The sequence below is a fragment of the Myxocyprinus asiaticus genome, chromosome 34 (genome assembly GCF_019703515.2).
Source record: "Myxocyprinus asiaticus isolate MX2 ecotype Aquarium Trade chromosome 34, UBuf_Myxa_2, whole genome shotgun sequence".
In the NCBI taxonomy this organism is placed as follows: Eukaryota; Metazoa; Chordata; class Actinopteri; order Cypriniformes; family Catostomidae; genus Myxocyprinus; species Myxocyprinus asiaticus.
This window is the reverse complement of record NC_059377.1, coordinates 24,913,525-24,934,079: the sequence shown is the minus strand read 5'-3', so window position 1 is coordinate 24,934,079 and position 20,555 is coordinate 24,913,525. Positions and strand designations below refer to the sequence as shown.

General features: G+C 38.2%; 1 protein-coding gene across 3 annotated transcripts; it reads left to right on the top strand.

Moving 5' to 3' along the window:
- The first annotated feature begins 461 nt into the window (after positions 1 to 461).
- LOC127425297 (epsilon-sarcoglycan-like) lies at positions 462 to 20,367 on the top strand. Of its 3 annotated transcripts, XM_051671098.1 has the most exons (12): positions 462 to 672; positions 7,600 to 7,722; positions 8,195 to 8,352; positions 8,695 to 8,767; positions 11,836 to 12,034; positions 13,615 to 13,777; positions 14,483 to 14,697; positions 15,650 to 15,676; positions 16,151 to 16,339; positions 16,706 to 16,749; positions 19,235 to 19,272; positions 19,382 to 20,364. In XM_051671098.1, the coding sequence occupies exons 1-12, from the start codon at positions 636 to 638 to the stop codon at positions 19,430 to 19,432; spliced, it is 1,317 nt and encodes a 438-aa protein (XP_051527058.1). In that variant the 5' UTR covers positions 462 to 635; the 3' UTR covers positions 19,433 to 20,364. The 3 variants fall into 3 exon arrangements, with proteins under 3 accessions (XP_051527058.1, XP_051527059.1, XP_051527060.1); XM_051671099.1 differs by lacking the exon at positions 15,650 to 15,676 and having other exon boundaries at positions 19,382 to 20,367; XM_051671100.1 differs by lacking the exon at positions 19,235 to 19,272 and having other exon boundaries at positions 19,382 to 20,361.
- The last annotated feature ends 188 nt before the right edge of the window (positions 20,368 to 20,555 follow it).

The window sequence follows — 20,555 nt, the reverse complement described above, 5'->3', positions numbered from 1 at the left end:
TTCCACTATTTAGTACTGCCTATTTTGGAAATTGATGATGTTAGGAAACGAATAAAACAATAATTAGTGTGGACATGGCCTAAATCTAAATTATTATTATTATTATATTATTATTATTTTATACCAGTGAGGCTCATTTTCATTTTGAAATCAAATGCATAAATCAGTCACACTTTAAATTTACAATGAATTATTATCATTGCTAGTGTAACTAATTCTATTAACATGTGTTCTGTAATGTTACTGATAAATATTAAATCTTCTCTTACACCATAAGCTAACAAACCAAACCAATTGGCAACACTATGCATACATCTATGTATAACATTTAATTGGCAAGTTACAGAACAATTATCATATTTTATGCAGTACATATGATTTCCATTTCGTCCAGACAGGGCTCCCCCTCTAAATAAAGCTAAAGATTTTTCCACCATCTGCGCCAGATGTTCCAGCCAACCAGCGCCCATCATCATCATCAGCAGCAGCTCCCACCACAACGCGCTCGCGATGAGTAAATGAAAGAAATCCATCCAAGCAGTGGAGGATGATGCTTATGGCTGTCACATCCCGAGGACCACCAGCGACAGACACCTCGAAAATGTGATGTTAATTGTTACTGCTGCAAGTGAACGATGGCCTCAGTCGGCGTTTTCGTGTGGTTCATAGTGGGTACGTATATATAGGCTTGACTCCTGAGTCGACGGCAATGGGAGGAATGTCTGTGCTTTTCCGTTGGATGATGGCTAGCATGTTGGCTAACGGAATAGCTCTCGTGCTCATTACATCAGAGTGATAAAGGGACCTGCAAACGCGTTAAGCGTTAATTCAAAGCGTCAGTGTAATACCGTTTATAAATGCAGCACTGACGATGGTATATAGCTAAATACCAGCAGCATAAATACACTTGGTTGTTTTGCATTTTATAAGAGGAATGTATCAAAATTGTGACGCCATTTTTCTTAGTAAATTTTATATGACATTTTAATTTTTTCCCCTCTGTGTCCGTCGTAAAAGTCTTAAGTCTAAGTGGCATACACGGACAAATCCGGGCTTTAATCGACTCCAAACAGAAATCTGTGTCGCAGAGTGGCGGTGAGTGATTGGAAAGTCTGGCTGTGTCTCAAAACCTAGTGAGCTCCCTACATGCACAACAGTTTTGGGCACCATTGGTGCGTGACCAAACGGGTGATTCTCACGAAACCTGTAAAGAAAATGTTCTGGCCAAAATGTATGATATTTTATAATATATAAAAATCATTAATAATCAATAATATGTACTGTATATGAACTTTGATGAGCCAAAACATTGTGACAGGTGAAGCGAATAACATTGATCATCTCCTAACAAGGCCACATGTCAAGGTCTGGGTAGATTAGATGGTAAGCAAACGATCAGTTCTCGTACTCAACGTGTTGGATGCAGGAGTAAAAACCTGAGCGACTTTGACGAGGGCCAAATTGTTATGGCCAGGCGACTGGGTCAGAGCATATCTGAAAAGGCATGGCTTGTGGGGTGCTACTGGTCAGCAGTGGTGAGTACCTAACCACAGTGGTCCGAGGAGGGACAAACCGGCGATAGGGTGTTGGGCGCCCAAGGCTCATCGATGCATGAGGGCAACGAAGGCTATCCTGTTTGGTCCCAACCGACAGAAGGTCTACTGTGGCACAAGTCATAGAAAATTTTAATGATGATTGCGGGAGGAATGTGTCACAACACACAGTGCACCCTGCTCCGTATGGGGCTGCGTAGCCGCAGACCGGTCAGAATGCCCATGATGACCCCTGTCCACCATAGAAAGCGGTAGGCAGTGGGAAGGTGGGAAAGGCAGTACCAAGAGAGTACTACTATGATGTATTTTGGAAATTGATGATCAATTTCAATATGTAATTTTTTCACGTTGCAGGAATGAAAATATTATAATGACCATCTTTTTTGGTGTTGTGGTGAGCATGAGAATTGGGGGTAACTGTCATTAAAATAATGTCTGTATGTAAAACATTTTAAAGGGATAGTTTACCCCAAAAAATACTCACCCTCATGCCATACCAGATGTGACTTTTTTTCTTCCGCTGGACACAAACAAAGATTTTTAGAAGAATAATTCAGCTCTGTAGGTTCTTACAATGCAAGTAAATGGTGACCAAAACTTTGAAGGCCCATAAAGCACATAAAGGCAGCATGAAAGTATTTCATATATTTAGATTTGATATGATAGGTGTGGGTGAGAAATAGATCAATATTTTAATCCTTTTTTACTATAAATTCTTCTCCCTGCCCAGTAGGTGACTATATGCACAAAGAATGCAAATTGACAAAAACAAATGAAGAATGTGAAAGTGAAAGTGGAGATCTATAGTAAAAAAAGGACTTAAATATTGATCTGTTTCTCACCCAAACCTATCATAATGCTTCTGAAGACATGGATTTAACCACTGGAGTCTTATGGATTACTTTTATGCTTCCATTATGTGCTTTTTGGAGCTTCAAAGATCTGGCCACTATTCACTTGCATTGTATGGACCTACAGAGCTGAAATATTCTTCTAAAAATCTTAATTTGTGTTTAGCAGAAGAAAATAAGTCTTACACATCTGGAATGGCATGAGATTAAATGATGAATTTTCATTGGGTCAACTTTCCCTTTAATAAGCCTAAAAATAGGCATCATTTTCTAAATAAAAGAAGAAAAAAATTACTTATTTGTTTCTTTTGATTTTGGAGTAAATTAGGACCAGGACATTTTCTTATCAGGTTTTGTGAGAATCACCCAAACATGCTGACTAGGTAGGAAGCTCATATAGTTTTTAGACACAGCCGATGTGTTTGGAGTGATCATAACACATGCTGCTTTTTCCTGTACAAAGCTTTTTAAGCTTAACACCTGCCAACGTGCTGAAAAGCCAGTCTGTATAATTCTCCTGACTTTATTAAAGCTGTGTTCAAATCTTTTTCCATTAACAAGACTACTGTTTGTATTTTATTTTAACATGGGCTCAGCGATGCATCCTGTCATATGTAAAAAGAATGTTTTAATGTTGCACTCATTCACATTAAATGTGCATAGTAGATTTAGTATTTTTGCATTTATGTAAAACCATTCTGTCCACTCAAAGACATGTATCAAAATGGAAGTCGGTTTTACCTGGTGAATGGATGGCTTGAGAAAAGCATTCTCTCACTTAATCTTTAGCGTGCCCCCAGCTGCATCATAGTCATAACAGGCTGACCCAGTTTTATGGATAGCGTTCACTTCCAGGCGATAGTACTTTGAACACTTTGACGTCTACTGTCTCGCATTCCTACAATTAGTCTACATAGTGTTTTTGTTTTCTTACCAATGAATTGTGAAGCGCATGAGTTCGCCCTGACCGGATAAGAGAAAACAGCACAGAGCTGATTCGACAGTTCAGTAGTACATACCTGGCTGTGCCATTGAAAGTGAGGGAGAGAAAGAGAAAGTGTCTTTTCTCACTAGACACATGATGAATATCTTCATTTGACCCACCCAAGGTCGGCCCATAAAAGCATAAACCAGGATTAGCCATTTCTACTGCAGGGCCTGTCTGTAATATGCATGCGTTACATGTGTTTGCGCATGTGCACGTTCGCTCTGCCGTTACCTAGAAGCAAAAAGTTTGGCATTAACCATTAATGGTTGAACTATTAGAATATAGTGCATCACCTTCAGTTGGCCTTGTGTTCACACAGTATTCTGATCATTTTATAGCCTCTGTGGTGTGTCGCCCACAGGGTGACAGAGTAAACCATCTGGCACTCAAATTATTCAAAGCATGCATCTGTGGCCCCATAAGTACAAAACCACAGTCATCAACACCCCGCAAAACGGATCAATACCTGTAATGGATATAACTGTTTGTAAACATTTTTAATGACACAGCTGTTCTCCAAGCCCATAACCGTGAATGTGTGTTTTTATTTCTACCGAATTCTTTGGATTTCTGCAATCTTTGCACATTAAAGTAGTCCTTGCCATAGTCATATCTCTTGTTATCTTGGATAATAGGCTATTTAGATGGGCATGATTAGTCATTAATAATTTAGTCCAGACTTTGTGGTATAATATACTAGGACAAGGGTGTGGTAGTGTGTGTATAAGTATTAGTTTATATAAATGCTTTTTTTTATTTTATTTTATTTTTTTAATTTTTTTATTTTTTTCAGAAACAAAATTGAAGTGTTTTGAGCTTGGATCAGCCTTTGATGCATGTTATACACTCTGTCATTGGTGCTTGAGAACTGTTATGTTGGTGTGTGTTTGTATGTTTACTCTGCTATACTGTGAGGACATATTTGCCCCTATAATTTAGCTAAATCTGACAAATTATCCATTTGGGAGCATTTGGGGATGTCCTCATTTTAAAAAAAAAAAAAAAAAAAAAAAATATATATATATATATATATATATATATATATATATATATATATAGCAAATTATGTTTTTTTGTTTTTTCAACACCAAAAATGGCAAACTTTTTATAGGGTTAGTCTATAGTAATTATTATTATTATTATTATTTTTTTTCACATTTTATTTAGGTGATCTGGGGGTCTCATTAAAACTGAATTGAAAACTTTTTCCATGCCTTCATCATTTAATTTTGGTGCTTTTCAAATGCCTTATAAGTATAGATTGTACTGACGTTATAGCCTTCACTGAAAAAATTTGGAGTGAGGTTTACTTATAAAAAAAAAAAAAAAAAAAAAAAATCTAGCAGAATTTGTTTGAAAATTTAACAGACCATATTTTCAAGTAAAGGCTACACATAATTCATGATGGCTTTAATTAGAAATTCTCAGGTAAAGTTTACTTTGTAAATTTGTGTTTCAAATAACTTTTACTCACTCTTTGTTTGTACATTTTACTTCAGCAATGTAGCACTGGATTAAGTCATAGTTTTAAAAGAGTTCTATTATTTCAATGTTTATTTAACGTACTTAGTCATGTGCCACATGACACACGAAAGTCTTCCACAGGGTAGCTTAATGCATGCTATGTAGTCTATTAGACAACATCACCTCAATATAAACAAGGTTGAACACTTAGTGCACAAAACACGATGACAAGAACAAGGTAACAAGAAGTTCCTAAACGTAACAACAAAATCGATAATAAAAACGGCGTAAACCAACTTGCAAACAGTAAAATCACGCAAGCTCATTAATTATTCAAGGCTGGTGCATGCTGGGAACACCAGCAAGTTTTCTACTTTAGGATTGGTGATGATGCATTGTAAAGATAGCAAACAGTAAGAAATCAGAAACATTTTATAAGCTACAGCATTCATTTTAAAATGTTTGAATTGAGTAGAAATGTAGAATTCACTTAATCTTTTCTGCTATAATTTTCTTCAGTGTTGTCCGAGGCCAAGACTTTCAATATTTATGAAAATGTATTATAAAAATACAAATTATTACATATTAACAACAACTATGAGAATCTAAACAGAGTGAAATAAAAATTATGACTGTCCCACAGTTATTTCTTTCCACCACATCAAACAATTTTGCCTCTAATAATTTAATTTAATTTATTTATTTATTTATTGAATTTTTCCCCCAATTTGGAATGCCCAGTTCACAATGTGTTTTTAAGTCCTTGTGGTTGTGTAGTGATCTGGGTCTGGTGGCGGAGGACAAATCCCAGTTGCCTCTGTGTCTGAGATTGTCAACCTGTGCCTTGGAGACATAGCACGTGTGGAGGCTTCACACCATCCACCGTGGTGCTCAACTCACCACGCGCCCCACCCAGAACGAACCACATTATAGTGACCACGAGGAGGTTACCCCATGTGACTCTACCCTCCCTAGCAACAGGGAGGGTTTGGTTGCTTAGGAGACCTGGCTGGAGTCACTCAGCACACCCTGGGATTCGAACTAGTGAGGTAGTGAACTGCAGGGGTGGTAGCCAGCGTCTTTACCACTGAGCTAACCAGGCCCCCCGCTTATAATTTTATTTTAAAAGTTTGTGTACTTGTTTAAAAAGTGTTAGTGAAGAGCATGCTTGAGATGAAATATGAGACAAGTGATGTTTAAAGAAAAAAAAGAAAACTTAAACGTTAATATCACTTTTGAGCGGAGTATTTTTATTGTGTGTCATTTCCAATTTTTCAAAATTATGCAAAAAGTGTGAAAATATTATTTAATTTTATGTATCCTAAATATACACAATGTTAGCAATGAAATTAGCCTTAGCAAGAAAAAAGAGGTGGCCGTTTTATTAAAAAAAAAAACTTTAAAAATATATTTTCCTTCACTGTCATTTCAACCACAGAACTCTATTAAACACAGTACAGAATTTGAGATGTGGTTGAGTGATAAAATGACACAAAAGACATTAAGATTTAAATAAAAACGATAAAAGTCTATGTAATGTCATCCTTTAGATAGCTAAGGAACTGTGCGTGTAACTGTGTATGTGTGCGAGTGTGTTTAGGGGTTGTGGTGTTTTTCTAATCCACAAGATCAACAGTTTGGTTTGTTGGTGTACGTAATAACGATTTTATCTATATGATTTCCAGCTCCTTATTATGTGTTCAAATTTCTGTCAACTCTGTTTGCATAGGCTAATCCCTTTCTGTGTTTAATCTGGACATTCAAACATTTTGTGATCACCCTTGGTTTGTGTATTACTGACTAGCTTACTTTGTTTAAGCAAGATCTACATAGATTTTGAGTCATTATATATTGTAAAACAGCCAACTTGTAAGCGAGCACTCTGCCATGACTGATGTACTAGGAGTGTCTGAAACCATGAAGAGATCTGGCTGCAGTATAGTACAGTGCTGCAGTAGTTTTTCCCAGTACAGCGCACTCCCCTGTGGTGATTAAAAGCAGCAACAATCTCATAAAAAAGCTGCACAAACGTCTTCTTTCCTCTAAAATAATGCTTGAATAAGGAATATGTGTGCGTGTGTATGTATTTGCGTGTGTTGTGACAGTGAAAGGGGTTCGATGTGGAAAGCGAGTGTTGGAGGAATGGCGTGTGAGAAGTGCAGTGAGCGTGGAATGTTTGAGTGTTCAAAGACTGTGACTCACAGTAGTACAGTCCACCAACCAATGTGACTCAGTAGCCTAATGCCCAAGACAGACTGCATAACACATTCTCATACACTCCCATAATAGGGATTTTTTTTTAGAAGGTTTTAACGCAAGGAAGAAACATAACTCTGTTCTATAAATGTATTAAAAATGTATAAAAAGTTAAATGGATGGTGTATTGAAACAGGACTAAAACATTAAGGGTGAAGTGTGTAATTTCTACGCCACTAGCGGCATCAAACAAACTTGCAGAAAAACACTTCCCCCCTGTCCTTCATAGCTCGGATAAAAGGTAGTCATTTATATCCCTAAATTGTTAGATCATTATATCTTTATGTCCTTGTTCATTTCATGGTTGAATGCTTTATAATTAACAGAACTTTATTATGTCATTTGTTTTGTTAATACTTTATAAAAAAATACATTTAGTTACTCTTTTCGATGTAGATGTTTTGGTGGCACTTGACAGGGTGAAGGAAATTAGTCTGCCACATTATGCCGCACTTAATAACCCTTTTCTATTTTCTCTCTGCATCAGTGGTCACCATCCTCTCTAAGTCGCACGCGGACCGCAACGTTTATCCTTCTGCCGGAGTGCTTTTCGTCCATGTGCTAGAGAGAGAATACTTTAAAGGCGAGTTCCCACCCTATCCAAAAGCAGGTAAATTTACTCCACTACTTACTCATTAAGACACCTCTAAAGAATGAATATTTGTTGCACTTTATTAATGTGTAATCCAAGGTCTGCATACTTACTGGTTAATACAACGTTCCAGGCGTGCTAAATTACATGATATAGTAACAGCTATGACATGAAACAACTTTTCCAGATACTGTGTAGATTATATCACTGCACAGCACCATTAGAGACCAGGCATTAGCTTAGTTTACATGTCAGATAATGGATCTTCTAGCGGAAGGATGGCACTTAATAAATGTGCTAATAAAAACAGCACATTTATTAAAACATTTAATAAAAACATTGTTGGCCCTAATACAAATATATACTGTATATACATATATGCAGTATATATATATATATATATATATACTGTATATATAAAACCCCTGGAAATATAGCATAGATTCTCATTTATATGTATAGACTTATGGAAATTATTTTTTCATTTCAGGTGATGCAAGTAATGACCCAATCACATTTAACACCAACCTTAAAGGCTATCCAGACAGGCCTGGATGGCTGCGGTACATTCAGAGAACGCCACATAGTGACGGAGTTCTCTATGGCTCGCCAGCTGCTGAGCATGTGGGCAAGCCAACCATTATAGAGGTGTGTAACCATGTCTGAGTGTTTATTCGAATTGTTTCTTTGTGGCATCTGACCTTAGATATAGTTTTAATCATTGAAAGGCCACAGCGTATTTATTTGTGTGGAAATACATCAAATTATTTTGTTGTTTGGGGAATAGAAGGTAACAGGGCAAAGTTGAATTCTCAGGGGCACAGGGAAACTTCATCTCCTCTTTGTGTATTGTTCAGGCTTTAGATTCATGTAGGGATTGAGATCTTTATTCTGTTGTATGTGTTTGCTTCTGGTTCCGACATCCTCTGCATGGTATGAATGTAAAGCTGCCCTGAGCCTGGCTTAAACTTTCACCCATGCGTGTTGCAGATTACAGCATATAACAGACGCACTTTTGAAACTGCCAGGCACAACTTGGTCATAAACATCATGTCTACAGAAGGTGAGAGCCAAAAGCAGTGTTGATTTAACAAATCTCATTATATCATGGAGCTATATGCTTAATAAAAGATTCTATTGTTTCACTGAAAACTAAAATGGAGAATAATCCTAAAGTAAGGTTAAGCATGTATTTGTGTCATTTGAGGTTCATGAGTCTATCAGCCAGGCATGATGTAAAGACCCCATGAAATCAAGATTGGAGTTTTGTGGCTTTTAGTCCATGACTTTGAAGTGATCTATACAGTATAGGGCATAAACGATTAGTCGGTGTTATCGACAATAAAAAATTGTCAACAAAAATTTTCATTGTCAAATAGTTGTTTGATCTAAAACAAATATGAGGGAATTATACAAGAATACCAAATAAGTAAATACAGAAGCAGTATCGTCCCTCACACGCTTGCTGCAGCTTGGGATGATAATGTGATGGCTTGCGACGTATTGAATTATAATGTATGTGTCATGGTGTGTATCTTATCATGAAGAAACTATCTAGATGCAGCTCTATTAAGAAGAGAGAGTTTTTTGTGAGTTAAAGATGGATCGAAATCAAGTGAACAAAAAGGTAAGAGAGGGTAGTCACAGCCCATTACACTGCAACAAAATAAGTTTTAATTAGACTTTTTTGGCTTGTTTTCCAATATAAACATCTAAAACTCCTTTAATACAATGTACATTTACTTTAGGAGTATAAAGGGGTTAGAGGGAAAGGAGGAGGCGAGAACCGGCTTGACAGTATAAATAATAGTTTAATAATAAACTTAAACAAAAAGACACACAAACACATGCAGGGCAGCTGCCCATAATTCTCTCTCTCTCGAGCTGCCCTCTCCGGTCGCCTTTATTCATCACTCGCCTCATCAGGCTGATTGGGGTCCTGGCGTGTGTCATTCCGGCCCGGCTCCGCCCTCCTCCGCGCTACACTCCTCCCTGCGTTGCCTCAGGCCGGGGAGCCCCCGGCATGACGTACAGCCGAGAGAGCCGAGAGAGAGAAAAAAGAAACTAACTCACCGGTTCTCTGATGCACCGTCGCGTGGTCCTCGATCACTCCTCCACGCTCTCAGGCGGATGACAGTCGCTCCTCCCCGGGCGGACCGGAGTCAAACCTCCGACCCTCAGTGGACAGAACGCCCCTCTGCGATTCTGGTGGCCCGTGGGGACACTCCTCCGCCCCTAGTAGCGGCCCTACCGCTCCAGGCGGTCGGGGAGTCGATTCCCTCCTCCCCTCGCGGACAGTGGTCTTCCCTCGACCCCTCCGCGTTTTCTGGCAGCCGGCAGGGCACACCTCCGTCCCTGGCAGCGGCTCCATAGCTCCAGGCGGTCGGGGAGTCCAGTCTCTCCTCGCGGACGGCGGCCGTTTCCCGTGTCCGGGCGGTCGGGCTACTCCGTCCCACTGTGGATGGCAGCGGCGCTCCCCTGGGTGGACGGCAGTGTCGAGGACTTTATGACGGGCATCCCTCCTCCCTCCCGGGTTTCAGCACCAGTGTAAAGGGGTTAGAGGGAAAGGAGGAGGCGAGAACCGGCTTGACAATACAAGGAGCTATACTGCAGAAGAAAAATTTGTTATCGGAGAATGTTGAATATAATATTTAAGATTGAAAAGTTTTAAAAACATCTAAAAATCCTTAAAACAAGATACATTTACCTGAGAAGCAACATATAAGATAATATATACTTGCTTTCAGATAATACATTTTGAATATAAGTGTGTTTTGTTTTTACTGCACTGGTAGAAGTATAAACAAGTAAAACAAAAATACACTTATGTACAAAATACACTTATATTCAAGATATATTCTCTGAAGTCTGAATATGTTATATGTTGTATCTCAAGAGTATATCTTGTTTTAAAGATTTTGATATATTTAAATGGAAAACAAGACAAAAACACTTAACATTTGGACTTCTTTGCAGTGAATTTTTTACCGAATTAAACGTAATAAAAATCGTTTAATAAAACGTAAGAAAAATTTTTGTTTCCCTGTAATTCAGTGATTGTCATTTACAGGTATTTTTAAAAGATGATTTTGTCCTCTTTATTGTTAGTAAGCTTGTTTAATACAACCTTTTATCTCGAGGCACAAGCTAAATTGTTGGTTAAGTCCTAATGAATAATCAAACATGCAGTAATCGCCCAAATAATCGAATGATAATTCTAATAATCCTTAGTCGATTATCAGAAAGAAACAAAAATCATTAGTTGCAGTAATGCTAATACAATATGCTAGTGTTCTCCTGAAAGTTGACAGAATTAACTTTAATTTACAGTCTTTCTTTACACAGAATTTTGTCCAATCAAATGCTCACATGAATGAGAATGTCAATCCCCCTAACACCACCTGCAACCAGCTAGCAAGGAGCAAAACATGGTTCATGGCTGTGACGGAGCTAAAACCTATTTTCTAATTAAACAAAAACGACAAAAAAAAAACAACAAAAAAAAAACTTTTGAATATGTCCCACCCAAACGTCCTGTTTCAATTGGAAATTTCCTGTCAACACGGGAAAGAAAACTGAACTCAAGTGATTTCATTGTGTTTTTAAGTTATTCTAGTAATACTGCAATTACTGTACCAAAGTAAACAGCATCTTTACACAACTGGAAGTTGTAAAAAACATGATATTTAAAAAAATATTTGGTGCTAAACTAAAAACACATTTGCTAATTTGTCCTTATTATATGCGGACATACCAGTAGCCTAATTAATTTGCTTTATATTTACAGTACACTTCATATTTTTTTTGTATTTATACACCACACTTGAGAATGTTATTGGACAAGAGGGGAAAATCTCTCACACAGGCACATCTGCTTTAGATTTACTGTGATTGAATGCTCTGAGATTCCCATTCAGCGTACTATCGGTGTTTATCTTTAAGCTGATCAACTGTCTCAGTGCAGATGTGACCTCACTATGATGCAGTCCACCATCTGCCTTCTCGGTCATAACAGAAACTTCAACATGACAGCCAATTATTATACAGCTGTTATGTAACCCAGTTTGGGTTACTTCTAATTGCATACTGGAAGATACCCTGATGTCTCCCTCATTTGCTGTCACTTGGCAGAATTTCCCCTGCCCTATCAGGCTGAGTTCTTCATCAGGAACATGAATGTTGAGGAGATGTTGGCCAGTGAGGTATTGGGAGATTTCCTCGGTGCTGTAAAGAATGTGTGGCAGCCCGAGAGGCTCAATGCCATCAACATCACTTCAGCACTGGACAGAGGTGGACGAGTCCCCTTACCCATCAATGACCTGAAAGAGGGGTGAGAACTAAAAAATATTTTTAAAAACTTTCTAAAAAGCGAAACTTTCTCAGCGGTTCTCAACTGGTTTTTCTTCAGGACCGATATTTTATATTGGATATCATGTGGCAACCCAGCACATTACCACAACTTTTTATCAAAGTAAAAAAAAAAAAAAAAATCTCCCTAAATCAAACAATGACAAACAAAACAAATATTACTGTTAATAATATTAATATAATATAAAAATAATAGTTAAAATAATATTAATCTGTGCAGCAAATATTTCACAAAACACCCATCATGAAACCCTCATGTTGGTGTCTCACTAATTTGACTAGCTTCTACCAAATGACAGATCCATTTGCACCAGAATACAGTAGACTTTAATTTGACAAACAGATTTTGATGTCAACAACAAAAAATATGGGAAGTATTTTCTCCTCCTTTTTCAAAGTTGATACGCCTGTTTATTTTGCTGTGGTAAATACACAATCATATGGTTAGCTACGGATTGCAACCCTATTAGAACAGACCAGCGACCAATTTTGGGTCATGACCAACCAATTGAAAACCACTGAAATAGCTTATTATTGCCACAGAACATAAGCATGTAGTGTTATATATCAACAAATATGAAGTAGCATTAGTGTTATATGCTAAGATAACCATTTGCACTTATATAAAATCAATATGCGTTTGCCATGATACACGCCTTCAGTTTGGCAATGTTGAGTTCATTTTTGAAAAACACTCTGCATACCCACATGAAAGAGTAAATATATCCAATCCCAGAACGCAGAGGAACAGTGTGTTGGGCTGTGGTACATTTTCATGAGAGACGAGGCTGCCCTTCTCATGGTTCACATTTCTTTAGAGGAAATTCCCTCATGCATTGGCATAAGCTGGTCATCAAATATTCATGTCCCCCTTTCAGAAGAAAAAATATTCCAGATGAAGGCGCTTTTGAAGGCTTCAGTTAGAGCAATATGCACATTCATCATGGCAACTTTAGGACAGAATATGTGTATTATACAAGCACAGTAAGGTATTTTACATTTTTCCTTATTAAATACAACATTTTAATTACAAATAATTTGATCAACATAGCAATTTGTGATGAGGAAAAATGACGGACCTTTGATATCCCAGCATGATTTGTGAATGTTCCAAAGAGCATCTTATGTGCTTCAGTGAAAGCAGGGAAATCTGATATTGTTTACAAATTTAACAATGACACACATTTGCTTATATTTGATTAGTGACATAGAAATAGTGTAAAATCCTAAATATTTCGTTTTCATTTTACGTCATAAAAATGTTTCTTTGTTTTAAATTTTTCTAAATCCTTAAACTTTCTGTTTATCCCAGATTTTCAATGTGGCCTAAGATTTTTGGACCCCGCTGAGCTATATATCTAGTGAAACTGTCTTAAAGAAAGCCATTATGCCTTTTATTCTGTTGTGGCACACCATGGTTGTTTGTATTGTAATAAATCACTGTCACAGTTACATGCAGCAGTATGAACAAATGTAAACATTAAATGTCTTGGGTATAAAACCTTGGAAAAGTCCTGATTCAGACTCTTATGGCATGCACAGCGTGTATGTGATGGTGGGAGCAGATGTGCAGTTCTCGTCATGTCTCCGAGAAGTTGAGACTCCACAGAACCAGCTGCGCTGCAGTCAGGAGATGGAGCCCGTCATCAGCTGCGACAAGAAGTTCAGAGCTCAGTTCAACATTGATTGGTGCAAGATCTCTCTGGTGAGCACAAGGGCCCAGTTGCAAGAATCTCCTGAAGATAAGAAAACCCTTAGTTACTCTCACTGAGCACCTTATTAGGAACACTATGGTCCTAATAAATTGCCTGACGTGGTCTTCTGCTCTTGTAGCCCATCCGCCTCAAGATTCGATGTGTTGTGCATTCTGAGATGCTATTCTGCTCACTACAATTGTACAGAGTGGTTATCTGAGTTACCGTAGCCTTTCTGTCAGATCGAACCAGTGTGGCCATTCTCAGTTGACCTCTGTCATTCAACAAGGTATTTCTGTCACCTGATGCTCACTGGATGTTTTTTATTTTTGGCACCATTCTGAGTAAACTCTAGAGACTGTTGTGCGTGAAAATCCCAAGAGATCAGCAGATACAGAAATACTCAAACCAGCCCGCCTGGCAGCAACAATCTTGCCACGGTCAAAATCACTGAGATCCCATTTTTTTCCCCATTCTGATAGTTGATGTTAACATTAACTGAAGCTCCTGACCCATCTCTGCATGATTTTATGCATTACATTACTGCCACACGATTGGCTGATTAGATAATCGCATGAATAAGTTCTTTATTTTGCGGCTGCAGTGTATATCAGTAGTGTGCTGCTGAAATGTTTTAATTACTTTCAGTTACTAATTAGAAACAAATCTAACAAAATTATATAATACTGAGCACCGGTTTGTTTTTGGTCTTGAAGGTGGACATCACTAAGGTAGTTCCTGTGTACAGTAATCGTCCAGACCCGGGCACAGGAGTGCTACCAGACATCGGAGAGTACAACCCGCCTTCTGAGACACTGAAAAGTAGAGACTATTTTGCTGACTTCCTGATCACACTAGCTGCGCCTTCGGCTGTTGCCCTGGTCCTCTTCAGCATCCTTGGCTACTCCATGTGCTGCCGGCGGGAAGGGGTGTAAGTTTACTGTGCTAAACTCTTGGTGAATGTAAAACACACATTACAAGCACACAAGTAAACACAAGAATGCTTTTACAATTTAGTTAAAGGGATAGTTCACCAAAAAAAGGAAGATTCTGTTTATCAGTTACTCTCCTTCATGTTGTTTCAAACCTGTAGGACTTTCTTTCTTCTGCGGAAGGTGTTACGAAGAATGTTTAGTCTCAGTCACCATTCACTTTCATTGCATCTTTCATCCAGACAATGAAAGTGAATGGGGACTCAGGCTACCATTCTGCCTAACATCTTCTTTTTGTGTCTCACAGAAGAAAGAAAGTCATACAGGTTTGGAACAACAAGAGGGTGAGTTCATGATGACAGAATTTTCTTTATTGTTGGGTGAACTACTACTGTATCTCTTTAATGGCATTTGTCAACGGTAATTATCAGCATTTAAATGAAAGATCTTTAGTTTAAACTGTGTAGTGACAGTATTGCATCTTTTGAACCATCTAAGTGAGGTTCACAAGGGCTTCAGGGATTGATGTAGATTGTAGAATGTAACAACATGTAGCATCTCAGTTAAATAATGAAGGGCAAGACAGGGTCACATCCCTGCCAAAAAAGCAGCTTACCATCCTCATCAAGCATCCACTTCTGTGGTCAGTTTTTTTTTTTTCACCATTTATTTTAATCATTAACCAAGGCACACTCAGTCCAAAGGTTCCATCTGTTGTATTCAGAGCCATTCCGACAGATGTTTCCTCTACATGATCATCCATTCCCAATGTGTTTCCTGATGATGTCACCAACTAGCCTGAAGGAGAACCTTGCACCACCAGACTTCAGTTGAAATCAAACCCCTCCATTCCCCTCCTTTTAAACCTGGCTCGCTCTCCATTGGCTTTTGTGTGGTTGTCTTTAACTATTAATGTTAGAATTTAATTCAGTAATTTTGTTTTGTTTCTAGGGAAAAAAGAAACATGCAAACACCAGAGTAAGTGTTTCCTCTCCTGTGTTCTTGGCTTTTTCTTTCTGTTTATTTGATTTAACATTTCTTTGGATAGCTTATTCCTGATTTATTATTTTTTTTTAAATCCTTAATGTTTTATGTTATCCCAAGTCCTCCCTCATAGTGACATGTTCATATCCATCTCATTCATTAAATCATTTCTGTGTGTCCATGGTGTTATCAACTGGACTGCTGCTACAGTAACAGAGATAGGGCCAGTATAAGCTAAATATATGTCAGCTGTGTACATTTTGTATTATTGGAGATGATAAATAGGCAAAATGAGGCAGTGTGTCAAAAGACAAAAATATTCACCCAGTATAGTTGTTTTCAAGTGCTTTATCATTTAAATAAATGTCTATAGGTTGCATAGCAACATTGTATATTCTACCCTATACTTTTGCGCATGTACCACTTGCTTTCTTAAAGTAGTAATTGAGTTGCCCTTTCCATTCCCAGTATTCAGCTGGTTCACCACAGCTCCATTCAGAAGTCTACTAAGGAGCTTCGCAACATGTCTAAGAACAGAGAGATCTCGTGGCCCCTCTCAACACTGCCGGTCTTCCACCCTGTGAGCGGAGAGGTGGTGCCGCCCATCCACCCCGACAACTACGAGACTACCAGCATGCCACTCATGCAGACGCAGACGTGAGTCTGTTACTTTGGCTTTAATCAAGATGTCTGGGTAGAAACCAAGGCTTGTGGGCAGTGAATGAATCCAGTGGATCTGGTTAAAGAGGAGATGAGAAACTAGGCTACTGTAATCCACTGTTTATATCTTAAAAACAAGCCGAATCTCTGAATGCCCTGGTTTTAAGACTGGCTGATGACTTATGGAGCTTAGAACAGATCAAAACAAGTTCCATTAACTGTCCATTATCATGAGCAAGACCTTAAAAGATTAACATCAAAATTATTTACTAAGGCAATGCAGAAAATAATAGAATAATGCTAGTAATGACTTTTTGTTATAGAGCTGTGTCAGGCATAATAAAGCTTTGTATTTATTCACAGAAATCTTCAAAATCAGATCCAGATTCCACAGCAGCAAACCTCTGGTAAGTGCAGCATTCACTATAGATGCCTAAGCTTTTCATCCCTGTGTTATGAACAGCAAGCACTGTATTATTTTCTTCATTTGAATGAAATTGACTGCAACTGTGAAATAGATTGAACCTTTTCTTAAAGTTGAAGTGTGTCGTTTTTGCGCCACTAGTGGCACCATATTGAACTGCAAAAATGATCCAAACAAGTTTCAAACACTCCCCCCGTGTTTCATTGTTTGGACAAAATGGTTGTCCTGCCCCCAAATAACGGTATTGGTGGAGCCAATGTTATGTGGCACCCACACTGTGTTCCAAACAGCCTAAATTTGGAGGGAACATTTAAGGGATTACAATTATTATCACCATGCTGTAAGGTCATTCTAAACAGAATTTGAATAAAAATGACTAAAAGTGAGTTCCAAATGACTCTCACAGTGGACGTTACAGTCTTCGAAGGGAATGGGGCTCAGGGATGATCACTTCTGAATGGAACACACTCTCAGTCGGACCGTTCAAACAAACAGATTTCAATTCTCTTTGGTATCGCTAGTGGCACAGAAATTACACACTTTAACTCAAAGATCTATGTTATTTGCAGTGGGGCCTGTACCATGAAGCAAGTTAAACAAACTCAGGGTTATAGGATTGGTTTCGAATTGACAAAACTAAACATATCCAATCAGGCTTAATTGGTACCATGATGCTGCTCATCGACGTTCTCTGTCAAGCTTTAATCCTGAGTTTAAGATTGGTTTACGCACGTGCATGCACATGAATTAGTGAAGAAACATGGAGAGAGAGAGAGAGAGAGAAATGCTGCATTCGAATATCCATACTACCCTATACTATATAGTACACCAAAAACAGTATACCAATGGATTAGTGTGTCCGAAACCTCATTATTCATAAAACAGTAAGCAAGAAAAACCTGGATGACCTACTATTTCTGGCGAGATTCAAAAGTGTGGATCGACTGGACAATTTACAATCCAATAATCCCTCGGGAGCTGAGAAGACGTCACGTTCAAAATGCTGGTTTTAAAAGTGTGGCGGTGAACTGCTAGTTGGATGGCTCTTTTCAACTGGAAGTGATGTATGTACCAAGAAACTTGTTCCTTGTTTTTTACAAAACCAGAGTAGATTATTTTCGTGGTTGTTATTACGTTATATATTGGGGTCATGGATCAATACCCACATCCCCGGATGAAGTATGTCCAGAATCTATTCATACTACTCTCATGCATACCTAAAGTACGTACTGTTTTACTGGCCGAGAATTGCATCCTTCATAAAAATACAGTACATACTCTGACAGTACGCAATTTCGGAGTGAGAGACAACACGATTCACTTCTCACGAGAGAGTCAGTGGGATTTACCTCTTCGCTGAAGGCTGATCATTATTAAAATATTAAGATTTTAAACACATTTAAACAGCACAAGAGATTTTAAAAAAAGTATTTACACTGCATAAGTGATCACCATGAAATCATGAAAAATTAAGACACATGATTTACACAGCACAAGGGATCTCTACAATTATGAAGAAATTAAAGACATTTACACAGCAAGAAGAAACAGCGGCTGCTGCGAGAGCTCAAGAGAACTGCTGGAAACTAATTCTGAATGTAATAAAAATCAGAGATGCAAACTACTCACCTGTCAGCTAAAGTCACCTTTTCCGCAGATAATTTGACCAAATTGTTTGGTAGAATTTTCTACATTTTACTTAAAATAATTTGAAAGGGTTACTTTAAGCTTAAACACTTGAAAAAAGCTTTAAATACAACAAAAAGCTTTAGATACAAAAAATGAACTGAAAAGATACATCTTGAACACCTGCTATGACTTTCTCATCTTTTTTTGCCTCTCATGAGTTTGCTTCCCTAAAAAATATAAAACAGATAATATATTAATGCGTAAGTGAATTCATGTGCAAGTTACTATCGCAATGAACACTGGTTATGGCTGACCCACTTTAATGGTATACCAAAAATCCCAGGGTTGACTCAAACTAAACTAAAACTTACCTGGCTAACCACCTAAACCCAAGTAGGTATAGCTGCAGCCCGGAGATCTCCAAATGGGGGCGAAATCTCCAAAAGGGGTTGGGCTAGCTCCAAAAGGTGGCAACACTTAGGGGCTCTGTTTATTTTTACGTTTGGAGCTTCTGCCTCTTTTTGGAGCTCCAAAAAGGGGCGGAAGCTCCAAACCACCAGTAAATATAAACATAGCCCCTAACCTAACCCTTTCCCTAACCATGAGTGAAAGTGACGCCCCCTTTTGGAGTTGCTGCAACCCCACACTGGAGTAACCCTGCCCCCGTTTGGAGATCTCAGCTATACCTACTTGCCCTAAACTGGCTTCATGGCACAGGCCCCTGGTGGTTAAGCTCCTTTCATTGCACTCTGGTGAACCCTAGTTTACACATAATGAACTGCTATTAGTCACCTTGAAATCTCTTCCTAACTGTTATTCATTCATTCATGCTAACAAAGGAGATAATTATTGTATGTCAACTTTTCGGAGGCTAGAGGCAAGTATTACTCTTTGCATCTGTAATAGTGTGCAGTGCTGTTTGTTCTTTTAAAGAAGTTTCAGATAAACCGTTGGGAGTTTGTTTCTCAATTTTCTTCTCATTGTAGGTAAATGGTATTCCTGAGGAGAGGAAGGTTGCAGAAGCTCTAAATCTGTGATGAGGTCCTATTTTTACCTGTTTAATTTGCGCCAAATGTGCATGTGTTGCAGTAGCTTTAAGCTCAATGCACAGGTCTGAAAGTGCAATGCTCAAAACATTGTATTCACAGTGTGGAAGTAATGTTAAGATGGACACACTGAAGGGATATTTAAATGGAGATCAAAATTAAACATGTCATCAAAGTATTATAATTTTAAGTAGGAGTCCCCCTCAAATAAAGATACTGTATACTTTTGTCTACCACTAATGGGGGCACATTTAAAGGGGTATGCTGATGCTTGATATTGCTCTTTTTTGTTGTTGTTCTCTTACACAAGTAAATATGTTTTGATAAATAAATTAATACACTTGTCATAAAAAAAAAAAACTGTCTAGTTTGTTCTGGGGTATGAGTGTTCAGTGAGTGTTAAAAGAATGTTCCGTGTATAATACAAGTTAGGCTCATTCAACTGCATTTGTGGCATGTTGTTGCTTTCCACCAAAAACTCGTTTTGAAGACTGCGTGCTAGGTAGGACGCGTCCTTTGAAGGCTGCAGCATACCGAGTGTCCTCCTTTAAACAAATCTCGTTTAAACGAGTCGGCCTTCGTAGGACAAACGGAAATGGAAAGTAACATGGTTGCTATGACAGCACGCCACTCTTTAACAAGCACGAGCGCTTTAAGTGAGAAGGGAACAAAGTCCCTCTAGAAGGGAGTGTATGAGGTAAATTTTAGTATAGTTATAATAATGTAAAGAGAAAAGAAAATAGATTTTACAGGTGTACTTTTAGTCTAATACTTTATTTTAATTATATATTAATAATAATATATATATTATATACTCTGCACCCATCTACTGAGGTACTTCAACTTGGGAATTAGCATTCCTTGTGTTTGAACATCATATTTACGGGCAAATTGGCATCTTTTTTTTTTTTTTTTAGACATTTCTGTTGAAGCAAAGAATTGTGGGTTGCGAGTGCCCTCGAAGGATATACCTAATGCATCCTCCGAATTCCCGTGAAAGAAGGTCGCATTCGAAGGCTGCATTCGAAGTGTCCTACTCGCTTTTATGTAACGAGACAGCCTCGATGACGTATGCGGCCAACAAATTATTAAATTATTTTTGTGGTAATCAACA

Bases quoted from the DNA above. Each gene is read 5' to 3' on its own strand.
- LOC127425297 (XM_051671098.1), top strand. From the start codon at position 636: ATGGCCTCAGTCGGCGTTTTCGTGTGGTTCATAGTGG. The intron at 8,353-8,694 runs GTGTGTAACCAT...TGCGTGTTGCAG, and splicing joins GCAAGCCAACCATTATAGAG to ATTACAGCATATAACAGACG. The intron at 14,698-15,649 runs GTAAGTTTACTG...TTTTGTTTCTAG, and splicing joins TGCTGCCGGCGGGAAGGGGT to GGAAAAAAGAAACATGCAAA.